Below are 13,839 nucleotides of genomic sequence, written 5' to 3' on the forward strand. Positions count from 1 at the left end.
AAGTCAGCATTTCGTCTTCCGGGTGCCGCGTTTCAGGAGGAGGGGCTCCCTGAGGCCCACAGTCCCCCCCCCCCCAGGGGTGGGAGCACCAGCAGGGCAGGGACCTGCCCCACACTGACCCCAACCTCATCAGACACTTCCCACAGCCTAGAAACACAAACATCCCCTAGCCCCTGCTAGAGGAACCTTCATTCAAGAATGCCCCTCAGGATGGAGGGGTCCCCTCCAAGTCTGAATCCCCCTCACCTCAGGACCTGAAAGACCATCCTCCTCCTCCTCAATCCTATAAAAGATAAAGCTGCCTAGGGCAGTGCGGGGGAAGGAGAGTGCCCACAAAGGAACTGGGGCATAGGGATTCTGGGGAGGGGTGCTTTTCTTTCAACATTAGCACGGAGGTCCTCTTTCTTCAACAAGAGTCTGATCGGATGCCCTCTGGGGCAGAAGCCACGGTTCTGACCCTTTAGCCATCTCCCAAATGCCAGGGTAGGACAGATGGCTCCCTGCTGGTGCAGACGCCAACAGGAGGGAGGGCAGGACTGAACTACTTGTCCCTGGTTACAGTGACAGAAACTGAGGTCCTGGCCCAGGGCCTGTCCTCTGGGTCCCTGCTCCACAGGTCAGTCTCCTCCCCGCCGTGAGAATGGACAGTGGGGCTGCACCACCTAGATGATGCCACGGAAGCCAGGTACTGGCAGCTTCCCGCCCAGCAGCAGCTACCGTTCCCACTGGAATCCTGTGAACTACTTTACATCATATTCAATCCTCCAAACCAGCTCGGGTAGTAGGCATTGCCTCCCTGTTTACAGATGGAGCAAATGAGGCTCAGAGGCACAGTTACTTGTCCAGGTCACAAGGTAAGAGAGGAAGGGGTCTGGAGCCCTTGGTCTTAACCACTGTCCCTCTAAACTGGACCCCCGCCACATACACACAGGAAACACACAGGCGCAAGGGAGTTACTGAATGGATGCATGCAAACACATAAAGCCATAGCATAAAAACGGCCAATGTGAAAAGATGTTCAACTGCTCTTGTAATCAAAGAAATGCAAATTAAATTGAGATGCCATTTTTTGCCTATTAACTTGGCAAAGATTTTTTTTAATGATAATTCCCACTGCTGGTGAGGATGTGCAGAAAAGAGGCCCTCTCATGCCCTGCTTGGTGGGAGTGTAAACTGACACTGTCTTCTGGAAATACTGAAACTCTTAAAAATTCATGTGTCCTTTGATCCAGCAATTCCACTTCCATGAATCTAGAATAAGGAAATAATCAGGAAGGTGAACACATCTTATCTGCAAGGAAGTGCATAGCACTTTATTTATAAAAGCAAGAAAATGGGAACAATATATGTGTCCAACAATAAAGGAATGGCTAAATGAATTAAGGCACCTCGTGTGATACCTACAGCCATTAAAAATAATGATACAGAATATTTAATGGTGAGGAAGATGTTCATGGTATGTTATTTTGAAAAACAGTCTACAAATGAGGGGCGCCCAGCTGGCTCAGTCGGTAGAGCATGCAACTCTTGATCTCAGGGCTGTGAGTTCGAGCCCCCTATTGGGTGTAGAGATTACTTAAAAACAAAATCTTGAAAAAGAAAAAAAGCAGTCTACAGATCACTGGGCAGGATGTGATCCCATTTTTCTTACACAACCGACCCTTGAACAACACGGGTTTGAACTGCACAGGTCCACTTATATGTGAACTTTTTTCGCTAACTATAGTATAGTACTATACAAATTTATTTTTTCTCATGATTTTCTTTTTAAAAAATTTACTTTTTTTTACTAATGTCTACACTCAAGGTGGACCTTGAACTCACGACCCTGAGGTCAAGAGTCACATACTCTCCTGACTGAGCCAGCCAGGTGCCCCTCTCTCATGATTTTCTTAATAAGATTTTCTCTTCTCTAGCTTACTTTATCGTAAAAATACAGTATATAATATATACACAAGATATGTGTTAATCAACTTTACATTTTTTTTTAGAAGATTTTACTTATTTATCTCAGGGGGGAGAGGGAGCACAAGCAGGGGAAGGAACAGAGGGAGAAGCAGGCTCCCTGCTGAGCAGGGAGCCCAACGTGGGGCTCCATCCCAGGACCCCGGAATCATGACCTGAGCCGAAGGCAGACACTTAAACGACTGAGCTACCTAGGTGCCCCTGATCAACTTTACGTTATTGGTAAGGCTTCCAGTAGATAGTAGGCTATTGGTAGTTAAGTTTTGGGAGAGTCAAAGTTCTATGCAGATTTTCCACTGCTTGGGTGGGGGGTGGGGGGTGGGGTTAGCACACCTAACCCCTGCACTGTTCAAGGGTTAACTGCATACGTAATGCCTGCCCAGAAAATGGACCCTAAGGAAATAATCAAGTGTCACTGGTAGAGGCAAGATAACAGGTGATTTTTACTTTTTCCTATGTGCTATTTTATACTTCTCAAATTTTCAACAGTGAACAGGTATTGTTACTGCAATTTTTTTAAAAAAGGCAACAATCAAGGCTATATTTTGAAAATATACACAGACATATTCAGGCTGATGAATCCATTGTGGCTGGGGGCCGATCATGTCACCCCCCCCACCCATGGTTTCCTACACCCCCAGGAGAATTCATTTCTCAGCCACGTCCTGTGTGATCTGCCCTCCAGCCTCTCTAGATCACCCCACCATCTCTCTGTGCCCTCAAACTCCATTCACCCCCCAAGCCGAACTGAGCAACTCAGAGTTCCCTGAAAGCCCCCTTCTCTCCTGCTTCTGGGCCCTGGCACATGCTGCTGCTGTTCTTTCTGCCTAGGCCCCCACCCCGACTCCCACTTACCCTTCGGGCTCAGCTCAGACAACAGTTCCCTCTCCTCTGTGCAACCCTAGCTGCCCCCATAAGACTTACTGGAGACCGTCTCGAGGGCAGGGCCCAGGTCAGATGACGCTCTGGACTTCACAGCAGCATTAGGGAGTATTTGTGAATGAATGCAGGAGCCAGGAGCGGAGAAGACACTAAAATCCACACACACAGTCCTAGCCCCCAGCCTGGGGCCCTTGTTCCTAAGGGCTATAGGGAACACACCTCTCTGGAGCCCCCCGCCAGGCTCCACAGGAAAATCAGATGCGCTGCCACAAGCCACGTCACCCAGACGATAGACAACCGCAGCCCCACGCGTCAAGTCAGACCTCAGACCCTACCCGAGCAATGCCACGGCTCCGTAGGAGGATACAAAGACACCAGGCACACGCTACACAGTCCAGGCCACATCCAGTGACCATCCCCGTCCACATCTGACCTTTGCCGACGCCAAGATGGCCAGTTCTCCTTTCTGCCAAACACACACCAGCCCACGGCAGAGGCAGGGCTGGCTCACTGGCTCTTCCCACACGCCGGTCTACCCACCCACCACGTCACGTTGCTCCCCGGCACGTACCTTCGAGAACTGAGAGCTTGGCACTGGTGTTGATCTCTCCCAGGCTGTTGGTGGCTGTGCACTCATAGATGGCTTCATCTCGCTGCACGCGCAACGGCTGGATCCGCAGCACAGACCCTGCCCCATCATCAAACTCAATGACCTGCCAGAGGACAGACACAGGCTCACAGCCGGCTCAGGGTCAGACATCCTCCCACCTCCGAAAGGCCCCCGAGGACGGAGACGAAGGAGAAGGGATGTAGGATCAGACCCCGGAAGAGGACAGGCTGACCGGGAGCCCTGCCTGCCCCTTCCTACCCAAGATTATACCTCAAAGCGCTGGGAGCTGACTTTCTTCCCCTTCTTCATCCATGTGATGCGTGGCTTGGGCTCCCCTGTGGCTTGGCACACGAAGGAGGCCACTCCTCCTGACAGCCCAGTCTGGTCCTCAGGGACCTTAATGAAGACAGGTTTGCCTGGAGAAATGGAGACACCAAGTCACCATGGCACAGTCCTACAGAGATGGCCAACACTCCACAGCTGGTAGGCATGGGAGCATGGTGGCAAGAAGATCTATACACAAAACATTAGGGGCATGTGGGTGGCACGGTCGGCCAAGTGTCTGACTCTTGGTTTCAGCTCAAGTCATGATCTCAGGGTCATGAGATCGAGCCCCACATCAGGCTCTGCACTCAGCATGGAGTCTGTTTGAGATTCTCTCTCTCTCTCTCTTCCTCTCCTCCTTCCCCCTCTCGCTCTCTAAAATAAATAAGTAAACCTTTAAAAGAAAAAGAAAGAGGGGTGCCTGGGTGGCTCAGTCATTAAGTGTCTGCCTTTGGCTCAGGTCACGATCCCAGGCTCCTGGGATCAAGCCCCGCATCGGGCTCCCTGCTCGGCAGGAAGCCTGCTTCTCCCTCTCCCACTCCCCCGGCTTGTGTTCCCTCTCTTGCTATGTCTGTCAAATAAATAAGTAAAATCTTAAAAAATAAATAAAAGAAAAAGAAAGAAAATACTAATAGTGACATCTAACCCTTAGAAAGCGTTTACTATGTGCCAGGCACTATCCAAAGAGCTATAGCATATGAAGTGGGTGCTACAATTGCGTGTGCTTATGAAGAAGAAAATCAAGGCACAGAGAGATTAAGGGATTTATCAACATGACACAGCTGGTTTGTGGCAGGCCTGAGATTTGAACCCAGGAGTTCTGAGTTTGGAGTCCATGCTTTAACTGCTACACTCTGTCTCCCCTCCCCCCCATCAATTCCAAGCTCGAGGACAAGGGCGTGCGGAAAGCTGCCCCACCGTCTCTCCCAGACTTGTCCCTCCCCCACTACTCTCCATCTGGGTGATGGTACCTCCATCTACCCCTAAGCTCAAGCCAGAAACCGTGACTTCTCCTCTCTCAGCCTCCACATACCAGCAGTCCCGAAAGGCCTAGACATTCCACCTCTTAAGTATCTCTGGACGTCTTCCCAGGTGAATGCTTTCCTGTAAGTCTGCACTCCCACCCACCCCCACTGACTGGGTTATTGCCTTCTGATAGAGCTAGCCTGTACATCTCCCCAGGGTGGCCACCGGGAGGTGGGGGAGGGGAAGGAAGAAGGGGCCTCAGACACTGTACCGCCATGCCCACATCACCTCGGTACAACACACCAGGGCTGACTGGGAGCACCTGTCCCCATGAATCCCACCTCCAGGGGCCACAAGACCAGAGAAACCTGCTTTCATTAAGACGTAGCAACGCCTCGTTAATCCTGACAGAGGATCCATTTCCTATTAATCAGGCCAATGAACAGCTCTAGGAAGGCTAATACCGTGAGAAATGACCTTTCAGACCACCTACTCAGCACCGGTGAGCCCCGCCCCGACCTGACCCAATCCCTGGCACAGAAACGTGTGTGTGCCATGATGACAATCTCTCCCTAAGCACCCACTCTGCACCAGGAACTTTATCTCATCTAGTCCTTCACCATTGTTATTCCCAGTTTACAGGCTCAGAGAGGTCAAGTCACTTGCCCAAAGTCACACAGCCAATGAGTGGCACATCTGAGACTTGACTTCAAGCCTGTCTGACTCCAAGACACCTGGTGCAGAACAGAGGGGCCTTGTGAAGAACAGGGCCTGTGGCGTGCTGGGGGGAGCCAGACCGAAGAAGGTGGAGGAGTGAGTGGGGAGTGAGGAAGGAGAGGGAAGAGTGCAGTGACCATTTACAGGACATTGGCTGTGAAGAAAAGATGGCACCTAGAGGGGATGAGGGGCCGAGGGAGGTTTACATCTTGGTTTCTTTTTTGGTTTCCTAAGACATGAAAGACAATATTTACATGCTGATGGCAAGGAGGCAGCAGAAAGGAAGAGGGTGCCGATCCAGGGTCCAGTGGAGATGGGCACGGTCCCTGAGGAGCGGAGGGGCTGGGGAACCACTAGGTCAGCAGTCACAGCTGCAGGTACAGAGAGCAGGAAGGGGACCACCTTACTGAGCACTCTGGGGCCCGGGGGGAAGGGGCGCTTTATGTAATTTTTAAGCAAGTCATTCATCATCTCCGAGCCTCCCTTTTCCCATCTGCAAAATGGTGCTAGTGACCCAAGGGTCTGTGCAGACTCTCATTCATATTATTAGTCTTGAAACAATGACGCGGGTCGTCTTCGCGTCTTCTCTTTGAGAGATGGAGCAATGGCGGCTCAGAAGGCTAAGTAACGGACAAGTCACAGAGTGATATGGGGGTAGAGCTAGGGTTTGACTGGCATTCTAAATCTTAAGCTCATCTTCCAGCACCAGCACCCAAGGCTCCATGGAGGATAGAAACTCGGGCCCTACCTGACTGCTCTTGGAATAGAGGGGATGAGGCCACTGGGCCAGAAGAGCCAGGGCAGCCTTGGTGGGAGACAGAGTGGCCTGGGGATAACAGAGGTTCTAGAAGCTTCAGTTTGCTTCACATTTCCTCTGACTACACTCTGAAGGAGGCTCCAGACTCTCCCAGTCTGTGTTGGTCTGCAGAGCCTGTCCCTGTTTGCTAGTCCTTTCAGATGGGTCCTCTCGGATAGGATTCTGCCCACTCACGCTCCACTGGGTGTGCACCCCTCCCCCACACCCGAGGATCTGCACACCAGCAGCTCTGTGATCTCCTGTGATCTCCTTCTGCAATGCCACCACCTTAGTCCAGATACGACCTTCCCTTGACTGGACACTCCACCAGCCCAACAAGCTGTGTCCCTGCCTCCAGTCTTGCCCCCTCCACTCTGGTCTATTCAGCAGCCAGAGTGAACTGCCTCTCTCCTCTGATTAAAACCCAGAGGCGGCCTCCCACTGCTATCAAAACAAAATTTCAACTCATTTCATGGTGGACAGAGCCCTGCCAGGTCTAACCCCAGCCACTCTCCACCATGCGCCCCCCATACCCCCACCAGCCCTGGCTTTCCATCCCCTGGATAAGCAATGTTCCCTGTGGCCTCAGGGCCTTTGCATAAGCTGTTTCTGCCACCACAAACCTCTGAGACATCCTCTTTACCTTCCTGATCCCAACTTAAACATCATTTCCTCAGAAAACCTCCCTTGGTCTCTCTGTCATTGTCCCCTACTCCATTAGCTCAGTTCCTAGTTTTAAGCTCTCTGGTAACTCCCTCTGCCTCTCTCATAGCACTGCTCACAGTTTGTTACATAGTACGTGCGTGACGTTTTTACTTTTTCTACGTTTGGGGCGAGTATTTGGCTCACAGCTGCTTCCCCACCTAGAACAATACCCCAGGGCAGAACGGACACCATGCCTGCTTTGCTTCCTGCCCTGTCCCAGTTGCCCGACCAGTTCCTGGCACACAGGGGTGTGGAACAAATAAAGGAGGGACCTGACAAGGGGATGCCCAAGGAGGATGGAGACTGCAGCCCCTTCCACACCAGGGGGAAGCCCGTTCCACCAGGGAAAGCAGCCCAGGGTGCTGCGCTCCTTTGGCTCCTGCCTCAACATGTCAGCCGCAGAAACCAGAGGCTGGAACCTGCTGAACCGGAATGGCCGGGAGAGCACGCCGGGGGGCGGGGCCTCCCCGCCAAACAAAGAACCAGAAGCTGGGGAGGAGAGCCAGGTCTAGGTCACGAGAAAGCAGCGAGAAGGGAAAAAGCCTGAGTACTGTGTGGAGGCTGGATGGGGGCCCAAGGCCTGGGGCCACCGAGGAGGCAGAGCCCCCTTGGAGCCTGGAGAGGAGCCAGTGTGCCGCCCAGCCCACCCACCTGCCAAACTGGCAGAGCCTCCCCAGCCCCCTGCGCCAGGGGACAGGCCCTTCCCCCGCCTCCAGCCTCAGCCTCAGCTTCCCAAACCCACCCCGACTCCCACCCAGGGTCCCCTCACCCAGCACTGCAGCCAAAGCCCAGCTCGTCCTCGTCCCAAAGCCCTACTGAGCCCTTGCCCCTTTTGTTCACCAGGCCAACTTTTGGGGAGCACAAATCTGACCAGGGCTCTCCCCAGCTACAAACTCGGTGCTGACTCCTCTCTCCCTGCTACCCTCCCCACACGTGCTCCTGCTAACCTCTCTAGGCTCACCCTTCTCGACTCTTTCCAAACGGAGCACCTTCCATGGGCCAAGCACTGTACTTGGCACACGGCTCGGCCCTGGTGGACTTGCCCTGACAGGCCAGGCCGATGGGCGCCTCTTTGCCTTCGTGTGCGCCCTGCCCCTCTCCTGCACCCCACCCCCCGTGGGAGCCTGCCCTGCGTCCGGCTGCCCTTGGGGTTCCCATTCCAGCACTGATCACAGCTACACTGACTGCTGTCAACACCAGGCACCCTGACCACTCGGCCTGGTGCTGACGCCGAGCTGGTGTTCAGGGAGGGTCTGAAGAACTTCAGAGACCACGTGCCAGGAGGGGCTTTCTGCAACCCCCTGGCTCCCCTTCCTTGCTGCATGGAGGTCGGGGGCCACACAGCTCTTCAGGCAGCGGCCCCCAGAGGGCCCTGGGACACTCTCCATGCAAGCGGCCACGGAGCCCATGCACAGTGGGAATGAGTGGCCTCATAAAGGAAACCAGTGGGCTGGCTTGGGGAGAGGGTGGGCACACCTCTGGTGGGGGGGCTGTCCACAGCCAAACTGGGCCACTTTGGAGGCTCCTCCACAGGGAGACGGACTGCTATTTTGTGCCTTCCCTGTGGGGTACATACACACACGTACACACATGCGTATACAGAAGCAGAGAGCAGACACACAGCCCCGAGGCGGTGAGGGACAGCGAGGCAGGGGAGGGAGCTCCTGGAGAGGTGGATTCCCAGGCCCTGAACCGCCTCATGAGCTGGGGACTCATTAACCCTAGCTCCTACGACCACTCTTGGTGCCCTCCAGAGGGGAGTCCGCTCAGAGACACCCCGGGGTTCCCAGGGGACACGCAGGGAGCCCCAGGTCATGGCCTCGATCGGAGGGACCACATACTAAGTGCCAGGTGCTTTGAACATGGGACCTCAGTTAACCTTTCCAGGTAGGAATGATTACCCTCGTTGTGCAATAGGAAAACAGGCCCAGAGAGAGAAAGCAATCTGCTGGAAGCGCCACAGAGGGCAGAGTCTAGGCAGGCCACCAGGTCCTACCCACCCGGTGGCCCTGCCTACCCATAAGGCTGGCAGGGCGGGGGTATGACATGACACACACACACCCTCAGCTACGCAGGCCCCCGCCCCCCACCCCACCCTCACCCTTACCCCTCCAGCTGTGGGGCATCCTGCTCTGGGCTCTTATGATTCCAAGTCACTGGGCCGTAACCAGGGCCCCCGCTCGAACCTGATCACCTGTGTTGCATCCCTGCCTCTGTCCCATGCTGCCTGGGGACAAAAGGTTTTCACTGTAGCTCTCTCATGAGCTCCATGGAGAAGCCCAGGGCCATTAATGTCCCCCCGACCCAATCTCAAACCATTATGCACCACCCCCCATTAGCAAATATCCAGTCACTCTTCAGGGTTCCCTTCTTCCAGGAAGCCTCCCGGCGCCCGAGCCAGGTGCTTAGGTCGCTACCTCTGAGCTGGTGCTGCCCCCCGACAGAGCACACGCTGGAGTAACTCGAACGGCAGGGTCCGAGGGCAGGCCTGTGTGGACACCTGGCACCTGACTCGCCCGTTAGAGCAGCAGAAACCTCTTCCTGCTTGGGACCACCTCCAGCGCCACAAGCCGCTCCCCTTGAGAAACCACGAAGCCCTGGGCTCAGGAACTGCCCAACCCCGTGTGCCTGGGTCTCCACTGGAGCTGACTCGGCATTAACGCTGGGGCCTCTGGGCTAACTCTCGGCAGCTGCTTCTCCACCCTCCTTCCCTCCGCTCCCCTCAGAGGCCAGCGCTCCCATTCATTTGTCTCGTTAAGAGGCCTATAGAAACACATTTGTCCGCTCTGCACTTCACTGCTCCGGTCGTCAATTCTCTGGGGCGCCTGCCCTACCTTTTGCAGCAGCTCTGTCCACGTTTGCCCACTCATCCCTGGCTAGAAGTCTCCCAAGCCCAGCCTAAGCCTGGCCACAGTGGAAAGGGTACAGATCCAAAAGTGTATTTAGCAGGTCCTTAAGACCCAGGCCAAGGTCCCCATAGCTCCCAGCCCAGTCCCCTCTCCCATGGCTGTCTGCCTGGGAGCAGAGCCCCACTCACCCTATTTCAGCATCTCTAGCTGATTCCTACCTTCCAGACCCTGGTCTTTGGGTTCTGGGTCTCAAGGGACCAGCATGGAGGTTCTGGGACTCTGCTCCAAGTATTCTTCCACTCTGCCCCCCAAGTGGCACATGACCCAGACTCCTGGAGGAAGTGTATAGGAACTGGTCAGGGAAGAGGATGAGGAAGAGTGTTCCAAGCAGAGGGATCAGAAGGAACAGAGGCCTGGGAAGCGCATGGGCGACAGAGAAGTCAGCATGGCGGGATTACACGGCAGGGGGGCAGAGTGAAGGATGAGGTTGGTAGAGGCTGGAAAATGCAGGGCCTTGAGAAGCACTGAGACCCCTAGGCTTGATTCTGAAGGCAACAGGGGAGGAGAGTGAGAGATTTTATTTTATTTTAAAGATTTTATTTATTTGACAGAGAAAGAGAGAGCATAAGCAGGGGGAGCGGCAGGGAGAGGGAGAAGCAGGCTCCCCGCTGAGCAGGGACCCCCTATGTAGGGCTCGATCCCAGGACCCTGGGCTCATGACCTGAGCCAAAGGCAGATGCTCAACCGTCTGAGCCACCCAGACGACCCATGAGGGATTTTAAACTGAGGGGTGACACAGTCAGGCTTTCGTTTTCAACCAGACTTTTACTTTGGAAGAATGGCTTGTGAGGGAACGGAGGCAGGGAAGCCATAGGGAGGCAGTTGCGTGTGAAAGCCCAAACAAGAGCGAGGGTGGCTTGGGTGAAGGCAGCGGAAGGGAAGGTGGATGCATTCCAAAGATGTTTAGAAGGGAGAAACAACAGAAGTTGGCGATGGATTAGATGTGGGGTATGAGACAGGGAGGAGGCCCCGGGTTCTGACTTGGGTGCTGGGGCGGGTGGTGATGCCATTGGCCAGGAGAGAGAACACAGAAAGAGGAACAGGTTTGGGGGTATGAGGGGACGCGTTATGGCATGTTCGGTCTACAGCAGGAGGGGAAGGCAGCTAGTCTCCCAGGATGTGTTGTCTGAAAGCCCAGCTGGGAGCTCCTCCCTCAGCCCTCAAGCTCTTGTCCAAAGGCCATGAGAGTGTCCAGGGTGAGGTCGGGGAGCAAGGACAGGACTTCAGTGTCCAAGGGCTACTGACCACACCTGACTGTTGACAAGCTTTTGCCTCCCTGCCAACGTCAGAGTCACACCCAGTGACTTCGACCCCAACCTGCCTCTGCAGGCTCAAGCTCTCCCCAACAGCCCCAGCCAGGCCTGGAGATCACCCCCACCAGGGCCTGCACCTCAAAGCTTCCACTACCCCCCTCCCTCCGCCCCCAGGAGGAAGGCCCTCCCCTTCCCCTGGCCCTACTAGCCCCACCAGGGCCCCTCCTCAGAGGACAAAGGGCGGGGTGCCCTGGTCCCACCCCTCTCCGGGATCTGGTCCTGAATAATTAATGAGCCATTAGGAGAAAGGGCCTGGGTGGGGCAAGGAGAGAGATCTATGCCCAGATACTTGGAGTGGGGGGTGATGGAAGCCCTGTGGCCCGCTAACCCCCAGGCTGACCCCCACATTGGCCCTTGGCCACCTCTGGGCTCCCGACAGGCTGGGAACAGCCCCTTCCCCCAGGGACCTTGGCTCCGACCTCACCCCTCCCAGTCAGTGTGCAGATTGGCTAAATCGGACCTGTGCTCCGCCTCCCTCCAGTAACCAAGCAGTGGTAACCATGGTGACGGGGAGGGCTGCGGCCAGTCTTGTAGTGCCAGGCAGGGGGAAGGGCGGCAGGAAAGGGATGAAAGTTCGGAGTTAGATTTGGGCAGGGGACGATCCCACTTCCCTCCACACACACACACACGCGCACACACACACACACACACAGCCCAGCTTCCTGCCGGCCAGGTGCAATCTTCCCCCCATTCCCCAGGCTGAGGGGCTGGGGGAAGGAGGATGGTAGGGAAGGGGTGGGGATGGTGGATGGTGGGGAAGGGGAAGGAAGGGCTCAGTGTTCCCACATGTGAACCCCAAGAGTCCGGCCCAGGGAAAGGGCTACGGTGGCTCTGGCTTCCGACCACTCCTTGGACCTGTGGACTCAGCCGGCACCCCATTCACACACCTATATACATTCCTCATGTGCCACCCCCCTATTCCCACTCAATTCTGACATGGCTCACACTGGGTCTTCTGCACAGATCTGCAGTGGCAGACACAGTACACGCCTAAGCACGCCACCCGATGACCACATGAATCCTGGACATGTCTCACCCCCGTTCCATAAAACGGGGTCACACTTAGCCATGCTCCACCTTGCAGTGCCTTAAGGGATTCCACAGGATGCTCCTAGGAAGCATGGGGCTGGAGTACTTCTTGGGGGGGGCGGTTCTCTAATAGTAGGAGGTCTGGGAAGGTGTCTAACAATCCTGCCTCTCATAGTAGCTGCCCATGTCCCCCACCCTAGGATCCTGCTAGGAGGAACGTGCAGCTTGAGGGGTCAGACTTACTGTCACCATGGGCACCTGCCACCAAACCAAGCATCATGAGCGCGGGCACAAGGGGCACCATCGTCTTCCCTGGGGCTGGCTCAGGGGCCATCCAGGGCTCTAGCACCACGGCCAGCCACAGCCCAGGACAATCCACCTGTGATGGAGAGAAGGGCACAGCCAGTTAGCTGGTATCCAGCGATGACCCTATCGCCCACCTGTGCCACCTCCTGGCCCCCACTCACCACCCAGACCCCGCTCATCCTCACTGACCATCCAGAGCCCGGTTCCACAGACACACCGCCCACCTTTGGACTGTGCAATGACCAACTGGACCCGCAGAGCCCTGTGGCGACCCAGGCTCCTCACTGATCCCCTCTTCTCGGTGACCCCGAGGATAACCCAATGGTCACACTGTAGGGAGACAGCACAAGAGGCCTTCAGGTCATTCTCTAAACCTGAGTAGCAGGGCAGGGGGCCACTGAGCCCAGAGGATGTACAGGGCTGTTCTGTCCCAGTTTGTGAGTTTCCAACTTGCCTCCGGAAGGGGACAGGAATGGGGAAACAGGGTCAGAAGACACAGAGACACACAGACAAAACAAAACAAGACAGAGACAGGGAGCAGTGAGAAGGTAGCAGACCCATGCAGGCCAGGGACTCTGGAGTCCCTGGGGCATCCCATTGTCTCTTCTCTCCCCAGCAGGGAGGGAGGAGGCAGTGGGCCAGACCCCGCATGCTGAGTACAGGCCCCAGAGCACAGACTTGTTCGCAGCAGACAGAATCCAGGTATCAGAGGCTCGAAGCCAAAGCCACAACCCGTCCAGGCTCGCCAGGACGTGCTCTTGACAAGTCAGAGCTGCCCCGCCTGGCCACCCTCAACCTACCCAATTCCCATGGCACCTTCCCACTCCAAAAGGAAACTGCAGGGAGGGCCTGGTGTGGCCAGGAATGGGGGTGCTGGACCCTCAGATTCCACCCACACCTTCTCTGCCCTTGCCCTAGTGGCCTAGTAGCTTCGGGAGCTGGTTGCTCAGAACTGCCTTCCAGACTGAGACCGCCACCTGTGCACAGGGAAGACTGTGTCTGGGATTGGCTGAATGCCTCCCAGGCCTTTGCTCCTCGGGCTCCTCCACCAGGTGTGCCCTCCGCAGTCTGCCACGCACCTGTATGAAGCTTTCACTACGGATACACTGCTCTTGCGCCACAGCCCCAATGCTGGACCCCCCACCCGGGGGGCTTTAGGGGACCCACAACAGTGCCCACCAGCTCTGCTCACACTTCACTCTGAGCAGGTGGCTGGCACATGAGAAGTCCCTCAATAATGCTCTGAAAGCACAGCCGGACATAGAGGGGGCAGGGGGTGATGATGAACATACCCTGGGGCCCTGTAGGGGTCCCATG

At 55.6% G+C, this 13,839-nt stretch overlaps 1 protein-coding gene across 4 annotated transcripts in view; it reads right to left on the reverse strand.

Moving 5' to 3' along the window:
- PTPRF (protein tyrosine phosphatase receptor type F) overlaps window positions 1–13,839 on the reverse strand; it is an 85,564-nt gene that overhangs the window by 59,385 nt on the left and 12,340 nt on the right. For all 4 annotated transcript variants that reach the window (XM_045897897.3, XM_045897899.3, XM_054512920.2 and 1 more), the window contains exons 3-5: window positions 12,460–12,595; window positions 3,728–3,873; window positions 3,419–3,560 (exon numbers count right to left, since the gene is read on the reverse strand). In XM_045897897.3, coding sequence (XP_045753853.1) covers window positions 3,419–3,560; window positions 3,728–3,873; window positions 12,460–12,550 — 379 coding nt within the window. In that variant the 5' untranslated portion in view covers window positions 12,551–12,595. The remainder of the gene's footprint in view (window positions 1–3,418; window positions 3,561–3,727; window positions 3,874–12,459; window positions 12,596–13,839) is intronic.

Source organism: Mirounga angustirostris, unplaced genomic scaffold (genome assembly GCF_029215605.1).
Source record: "Mirounga angustirostris isolate CCGP_5_RB_7025 unplaced genomic scaffold, mMirAng1.0.hap1 SCAF_4, whole genome shotgun sequence".
In the NCBI taxonomy this organism is placed as follows: Eukaryota; Metazoa; Chordata; class Mammalia; order Carnivora; family Phocidae; genus Mirounga; species Mirounga angustirostris.